This window comes from Polistes fuscatus, unplaced genomic scaffold, assembly GCF_010416935.1.
Source record: "Polistes fuscatus isolate 324 unplaced genomic scaffold, CU_Pfus_HIC Scaffold7, whole genome shotgun sequence".
Lineage (NCBI taxonomy): Eukaryota > Metazoa > Arthropoda > Insecta > Hymenoptera > Vespidae > Polistes > Polistes fuscatus.
Window position 1 is genome coordinate 1356976 of NW_025113151.1, and position 8493 is coordinate 1365468.

General features: G+C 29.8%; 2 protein-coding genes across 4 annotated transcripts; both read right to left on the reverse strand.

The window, feature by feature from the left end:
- Positions 1-453: 453 nt before the first annotated feature.
- LOC122524209 (nicastrin) lies at positions 454-3788 on the reverse strand. 3 transcript variants are annotated; one of them, XR_006305497.1, is made up of 9 exons: positions 3489-3787; positions 3272-3370; positions 2857-3194; positions 2390-2777; positions 1921-2317; positions 1411-1844; positions 1147-1339; positions 822-1066; positions 454-733 (listed from the first exon to the last, which is right to left on the reverse strand). XR_006305497.1 is itself a non-coding variant. In XM_043646346.1 (9 exons), the coding sequence occupies exons 2-9, from the start codon at positions 3541-3543 to the stop codon at positions 1048-1050; spliced, it is 1923 nt and encodes a 640-aa protein (XP_043502281.1). In that variant the 5' UTR covers positions 3544-3582; positions 3657-3787; the 3' UTR covers positions 775-1047. The 3 variants fall into 3 exon arrangements, 2 of the variants coding, with proteins under 2 accessions (XP_043502281.1, XP_043502283.1); XM_043646346.1 differs by lacking the exon at positions 454-733 and having other exon boundaries at positions 775-1066; positions 3489-3582; positions 3657-3787; XM_043646348.1 differs by lacking the exon at positions 454-733 and having other exon boundaries at positions 775-1066; positions 1134-1339; positions 3489-3788.
- Positions 3789-4013: 225 nt separating this feature from the next.
- On the reverse strand, positions 4014-7851 carry LOC122524212 (probable cytochrome P450 301a1, mitochondrial). The gene is given in 11 exon segments (XM_043646353.1): positions 4014-4121; positions 4198-4401; positions 4501-4579; positions 4709-4878; positions 5005-5167; positions 5277-5478; positions 5561-5637; positions 5752-5842; positions 5845-5867; positions 6808-7160; positions 7780-7851. Coding segments are annotated over 11 exon segments (1542 nt in total).
- Positions 7852-8493: the final 642 nt, after the last annotated feature.

The following is an 8493-nucleotide window of genomic DNA, read 5'->3' on the forward strand; positions in this document are numbered from 1 at the left end:
AAAATTTTTTTCTTCTTTTTTTTTTTTTATTATACAACACTATTTGGATGACTATTTCTCTATAATTTTTTTTTTGTTTTTCTTCTTCTATGTAAAAAATACATTATTCTATTCAATTCTGATTTTTATATAAGTATTTTTAAATTGTACTACTCGAAAAGAAGGTATTGTACACAGACCCCCCCCCTTTCTTCGACTAAATTTTGTTCTCTCTAATATAACCGATGCAAGATTTCATTCGTAACATACAGAAGAAGAAATCTACAGAGGAAAGTATTTGAATAAATTTAACTATAAAATAATTTATATATATGTATATAACCTTATGCAAATAAATGCAATATTAAATATATTAAATATAAAAAAAGAAATAAGAAAAAAAACTGTAATTATTCGCGTTTCGTTAGAAATTAATTGCTACTGATCACGATTAAGTAAATGAATTATCGTAGTTTTTAAAAGTTATTAATAAAAATCTGTAAGCAGGATATTACGATAAAAAGATGCTTAAATCATTACAAATATGATTGCATCTTTCCTCAAAGTAATTCATTGACTAAATTTAAAAATTCAAAGTGATGCTTATCAAATAATTCACAAACAATGTTAGACATTATTTTTCATAAAAAATATTCTTTTTTAAATACGAATATTTTGTTGAAACCAAAAGTTTTACCATGAATTATATAATTTTCAGATTGCTTCGTTTTTGAATACGTTGTGTTCTGAAAATCTGTATTCATTATATTATAGTTTAAAGAAATGACGAAAATATTCTTTAAAACATTTCACCTTATAAATCATACATACACTCATCTCACCTTTTTAAATGCATCATACATCCCACGTTAACTCAATATTTTAAGATAAATTAATTTTCTTGGTACTTTTTTTTTTTAGTGAGGTGAAACCCTAATTTTCTTTTGATACAGACTTAAAAAAATCGTCCGAGGGCGTACCACACATATAATTTTAAAGGCTTGTTACGGGAACATCATCTCTTCGATGATCCAACCTGGTCATTGATATGTGGTCCGCAGCGTATCCCTAGCAATCAACAGCTCGCCTATAAAATAAAACTTTGTCTGTTTTATATCTTAAAAAATGTATATGCATTTTTAAAATAAACATACATTGTTTTATCACCTGGAATTAAATAATATATCAGCCTTGGAATTAATAAACCATACTAAAATAAAAGATGTGCTAGTCACTATACTGCCAAGAATCATGCTAAGACGTTCTGTTGCTGCAGAAGGTTTCAAGAACATTCTAACACTTAGTATTTGCCATATAGATTCTGTCCACGTTGAAAATATTCCTGACTTCATATCGTAATCTGTATTAAACAGAATCATTTATAATTTTTATTGTATTCGTTTGCTTATTAAATTAAATTAAAGTACATACCACTGATAGTGAATGCTGGACTTAAAGCTATACTGTAATTTACTGTTGAATTTATACAAATTCCAGTTAAATTATATCCACCCATCCACGCGTGATGATGATCGTAACACGCTGTTTCATTCATATCTAATATATCGCCAGTTAACAGAGCCAAAAGTTGACCAGTTAAAATTGTAACGGTATTAGGTACCCTATGTACACTGACGTATAAAGGTAAAATTTGATCGGCCAACTTGGTTCCTGGAGACGATGCTGCGTGAAACAAATTACATTTTGCGCTTTCTAGATAACAAGACAACATTTCAGAGATAATTTTTTCGATCCTATCTACATCTCCACTTGGAGCTTTACCACCTGTGACGTTGTAATACAGAGTCTCCGCCAAAGTGACGCTTATATTTGTTAAACTCGATGCAAGATCGTTTGTATTATTTCTAAAATAAAACAAAAAAATAAAAGTTAATTATTAGAATGTTATATCTTCTGTATATTTACTATAATTTGTAATACCTGTTGAAATGAAGACTCTTGGCATTATCTAAAATGCTGTTATAATAATTATTGGTAAATTGATCAGGATAACTAGTTATAACAATGGTGGTAAGACTCGGTTCTGTTTCTAGAAAGCTTTGTACAGATGTAGGTGGAACGCTGTTACTCAATACTTTAGCTTGTAACCCTTCAGTTAACTGACTTATTATTGTATTAGTCTTATTGTTGCTAACGTGCAAAAATAAATCTCCTTTGGATAATTGACTAAGTTCGATTACAGTTACAATTTCATTAAGTTTTAAACTAACTCCACCGAGAGCATTAAAATGACCCTCTTTTAGATCATAAACCAATCGACTGGAACCTATATAGTCAAAAGCTTCTCCATTAAGAAGAGTAAAAACAACATTTGTATCTGAAAATAATAAATGATATTATTTCGTTGTTAAATAATTGTGCATGAAGATTCTTAAAAAAAGTAGCTTACTTTTGATAACTGGTTCCAAAGACTTCAAGTAAGTAGCGGTTGCTAGTAATGAAACTATGCCTGTTATCGTACTTAAAGCTCCAGGAGATATTCCATCAAACATAGAAGACGCATCTATTCTGGAGGTAACCATAATTACAGAATTGGAATCTGAATTCAATGGTGCTAATGGCCAATGTATATTCCTATCTCCGAGTGGATCACAGAATGATGTTGGATTAATATTCAAATAAAAATCGCTACGTTTCATACACGAATCAGAATTAATAGCCGAAAACATGAATGATTTCATCTCCAATGCACACAAGGAACGCTCGCTTTGATTTTCAAGATGGTGAGCATTATGATTCCAAAAACAAGACTTTATAGCTTCCAAAAGTGTTTGATTCTGTAGCAATATGAAATTGTTATTATTAAATAAATTTATAAAATATTATAAATAATTAATATATGTATAAATTAATGACCTCCATATAAAACATGGGAAATGGCCAGTCTTCTAATAGAATGGATGATCCGTGAGGATTCCATGGACGTTTGTCGTTACATTTTTTATAATTTGAGTATCTGTTTGGACAAGTATCCTCGGGCGAATAAAAATCTGGGTATTTTCTACTAGTATTTCTTGCCAATAGAACGCCATTGATATTGTTAGTATTTTTCAAACGTAGAAGAATATCTCTGGTAAACATTGAAAATGGTAAGACCGCAGTATATGGGCCTGCAGTTGCTTTAGTTTCCAACCATCTGACGTCGTCTTCTTGTTCTATTAAATGTATTACTCCTACGCTACCAGATCTACTTGCTGCGACAGGCAAGTACAATAAATGTTAAAAGTTGGAAAGCTATTAAAATATTTAATATGATTGTAGAATTATTTACACGAGCAACCAAATTGATGTGTTCCATTATGTCTTCGAAAACAACCAGCAGCTCCATCGACTGACATATAAATCATATCCTTGATTCTTTTGGCATTGACTACAATAATGAATTTTATATAAAAAATTATTTTAAAAAGAAAAACTAATTTGAAATATACGATTAAAGAAGAATTGCATTTATTTTTGAATAAATCGTGTAGAAATAAATTGCATACCAATTTGTATTATAACTAATAGAAAAAGATGTTTCCACGTAAGAAATCTTGCCATTGTTATCACTGATCACTCCAAACGTCAAAGTAAGAAATTCTAATAGCGTAAATAAAGGTAGGTTAGGAATAATGCATTATCTCACACGGATACTGGGATAACGAAATACTCACTAATTCGACCAACACATATAAATTTTCTTATTAAAATTGATATACAAGTGCAATTTCACTCTCAATTTTTTCTAAGTATATCCCTGAGAATCTTTTAAGTTCCATCTATCGAAAAAACTGAGGTATTAATAACTGCATATTATCGATCGAGATGAGCGACTTTAGCGACACATGCGGATAAAAATGAACTAAGAAGAGCGTCAGAAATACCCTACCCCTTCTATATGTATGTTTTATCATTTTATTCTATGATTAAAAAAATTATGTTTTTTTTTTTTTTATATAAGTATTATTACAATCTTTTGATTTTTTGTTTATATTATTTATGTAATCGGTAATTATTGCATATATTAATTATTATCTTTTAATGCACTTGAATTTGAGTTCTCCGTCTGGTGCATACATGAACGTAACTTTGTATTTCAATGGTTGGTGGTGGTATTCCAACTTGTACGATCGTATCAGCTGAAGCATAACAACATAAAAAATATGTCATTAATGAAGAATTTTCGATAAAAATAATTATACATAAATTACTCACTTTAGCAAGTAGTACTTGCATTTCAAGATCAGCGAATCTTCTACCAAGGCACATGCGTGCACCATATCCGTATGGCAATGACGCAAACGGATGAAACTTTTGATCAACGGAAGTTTTAAGCCATCTCGATGGTTTAAATGTTTTTGCATCTTCAACATATTCTTCCATATTTCCAGTTACAACTGTTGGAAATACGACTTGGACCTATTATATATATAAATTATAAGATTACGAAAGAAAGATTTTATCAATGATTTAAATATTTCTACAGATTCAAAGATTATCATTAAAATCGATAGTTACTCCTTTAGGCACTTTGTAACCACAAATTATGCTATCGTTTTGTAACGTTCTACCATTGCCGATAACAGTTGAATACATTCTGCAAAATGAGATGATAATTATTAATACTAAACGTAACTACGAATTGTCGGAAGATTATCGAATGTTTAATTAATATTCTGCATTAAATTTTATAACTTTTTCTTCATTGAATGGGTTGAAAAGTTACCTAAAAACTTCACGAATGAAAGCTTTAGTGTAAATAGCTTGATCGAGATGCGACACAGTAAGAGGAGTATTCGGATCGGGAAGAATTTGAAGTAATTCTTGATAAACTTTTTCTTGTTCTTCTTGTCTTGTCGCCAGTTGATATAATATCGAGCATACCGCCATTGATATCTAAAACAATGATTATCGTTTAAAGGTATTATTGTATTTATTCAATACAAATGATACCTTGTCATTTTTTTTTCTTTTTCTTTTGTCTACGCAATTGAATAAATATATTCCGTATTTATTTTTTACCGTATCAATGCCGACTAAAATTAAATCCAACGCAAGAATGTAAGCTAATTTAGGATTAGCATTTGTCGCTAAAATTCTTTCCACCACTGAAAGATCTTCCTCCTTCGTAGATTTTTTTTCCTTTAATCTCTCCATAGCAGCATCGATGTATTTCATGCATACTCTACAAATTAATTATTTTATTTCATAAAAAAAAATAAAAAAACAGACAATAAAAATGAATCTTGATACAATTTTGAATTTGAATTTATTGAAATTGAAATAAAACTTACTCGATAAAATAATTCATGTTACGAACATATCGTGTCCAAAGAGGAGTTGGTATGTATCTCCAGAAAGGAGCTTTTAATTCAAGAACTGCTACGTTTCTCAAAGCAAATTTGGCAGCATCGATAATTTTTTGTGGTTCTGAATCTGGTTCAAGCGATTCACCTAAACATCCTAATCGTACGTCCAAAGCCACTAATCCAATACCTTCATATATCAAAACAATTGTAATATATAATCAATCTCTCTGTTAATCTAATTAATTATAATAATAATAATACAATTTTACATTCAAGAGCCCATTTGTGTATTTCGTTATCAAAATCTCCCGGCAATTCTCCGTTTTCTTTTTGAATTTCTTCCATCCTGCGAAACGGAGAGAATTTTATTGAAATTATTTATTAAACTAGATTATCATATTATGTTTTCTTCGATGGGGGAACTTTTAATTTCTGATTTATTTAATTTAATCACAATTACCTTTTAATGAAATCACTCGTGACAGTTTCAATCGGTGTTATGTACTTCCTTACAATTTGTGGTTGTAAAACTGGTTTCTGTATACGCGTGCGAATTTTCTCCATGGTTCACCGTGTCTAGTTAAATATTGATTTATTATAACTAGCCACTTAAAGTGGCACTCAATGATGTTTAATGTTTCGATAATTTATCGGAGAGTTTGTTGATTTATTAAATAATCTTCCGTATTTTTTTCTTCTTCATTTTACTGTTTGAATTGCGTATAAAAATGCAGAGCAAAATATGCGAATAAATGTAATGCATAGACTAAATAAAAAAAAAAAAAAAAAAGACACGAAAAAAAAATGAAAATAATTTTAAAATAGCCTAAAAGGGAAAGTTTAAGGTTCGTCGCCAAAATTGAGATAAAATTTATAATAGACGAAGGTTTAATAATTTTACAAAATTTCAAGTAACTATTCGAAAAGGAACGTGAGTCATTAGAAAGTTCTAATCTCTGAAATATTTTGTCGACAATTTTTTGAATAAAAATTTCTTGAATCTCAACAATACTTTGAATAAAAGATTGAGAATAAAATATATAGATGATTTGTTTGATAAGATAAAAAATTCTTTTATTCTAACGAAAAAAAGTTTCTTTACGATTTAAACACCAATATTGAACAATGATCTAAGATCCTAATGACTTTAACGGACTACCCGAGGTAAACAAATCTAAAGAAATGATTTTTTTCGGATGAAAAGAGTCGCTAGATCTATTGTACGTGCTACCTTATTGTAAACGTTTTCTAAATAGCTTCAAATGATTCTGTCTAGACATTAGCAAACAGTAGAAGAAGATACAAATTTCGATAAAGAAAAAAATCAAATTTTATATTTTTTTCTTCGCTTTGTTTTTTTTTATTGCTTTTTCCGGGAGCACTGTTTTTACCACGGGTAGTTAGCTTCACCTTTGAACCCTCCTCCTTTGTCTAGGCTTGACGCCAACTAGGTATTTACTAGACGAACTCTTGAATATAATATATAAATTAATATAAAAGAGAAATTTTCACCTACACTCCGACAACACCGCCTATGTCTTCGAAGAAATCCTTACGAATAATACTTTTATAATGAACCAAACATGGCATCGATGGTCTGAAAGGAGTCGGCCCTTCCTGACGATAAACCTTTTCTATTTCGTCGGCGTCATAAACGAAAAGTAAATCAGGTCGACCAATTAAACCACTCAAACGAACGATTTTTCCATATTCCTCGTAAAACAATTGACTTATTTTAGCGGTGTCAGATATTTCATACTGGCCGATCAATGGCAACATTCTCCATGTGTTTCCTAATATCGGAATTGGTTTTGGTCCTGGGATTTCGTTATAAGGTTTTACATTAAATTCCACGTCTACGTTGGTGCACTAAAAAAAAAAGGAAATAATTCTTTCTTTTTTTTTTTACGCGCTTCTCCATACATTTCGTGCTGTTGTTGTTACTATGATGATTAATTATTATTCGAAAGACCGTACCGTTGTTTGGGTGTACATTTTTCGTGAAAGTATTTCTCGTATGCATCTCTCGTGCATCGAAATGCACGACCGCAAAAGCCGGCTGATTCTATCAACATAATTGTAAATTGCATTCATGTAAAAGGTTGATATGACCTCGTTTTTGTTATTAGAAAAACAATAAATAATTTTATAATTTGTGTTGGCTTATCAAATGATAGATAATTTTGTTGTTCAATGCATTTGATTGCTGTTTTCATGTTATATTACGTTATCGGAAATAATAATTTACGTTGAACACACTTGAAACTTTTTTTCAAACGTTTTATTATTTTTATAATATACTACGAAGAGTTAGAATGTTATTTGATCGGATAAAGTTGTTCGATGAAATTAGAATGATCTTTCTTTCTGTTACAATCGAGAATCTGTTAGATTCCGATCGGGGAAACTAAACTTTCTCTTCAAACCAATTTGAAACGTATGTATGTTCAACGATGTCGCTTCCTAACGATAAAATAAGGTTACTTACATGAGATACTCCAGTTAAAAGACTCGAAATATAATTACGACATATATTATCAATCAAATTAACAAAATCCATTACTTATGTTAAAAATAATATTTTAATCAATTTTATTGCAATGAAATATTCGAAAGAAGATAACAAAAAATAGACGTTAAATGAAGAAGGTGAGAATTTAGACTATTACGACGTCCTACTTTCAAGATTGGAATCATATTTGCTTTGCTGAACGTTCCATTCTTATTCCTACAGAACAAGCATAAACAATTAATGGCTGAGAACCTTTAGATACAAAAGATTCTTTTCCGTTATAAGAAAAACCTTGTAAGAATATCTCAAAAAATATTTTCGATTTTAAATTTTGGATTTCTATTTTGAATTTTTGAATCCTATACAAACTATGAATCACAAAAGCTATAAAAATGTGAGAGATACCTTCCGTATAAATGGATCTTCATAATGACCACGTTACTTTGCCTTTTCGGATACAAATGTTTACCTTTTTTTTTGTTCTGAAATAGAAAGTATAGCTCTTTTCTTTTTTTTTTTTGAAAATCGAATAACAGTTAAAATATTTTTCCTCTCGAAATAAAATTTGTCGATACGTTTATGTATGCATATACGTGTAGAAAGACACAGACAGACAGACAGACACACACGCGTACACGTGCAATAATTTTGTTCGAGTATTAATTTGGATGATACAAAATTCGAATGTTA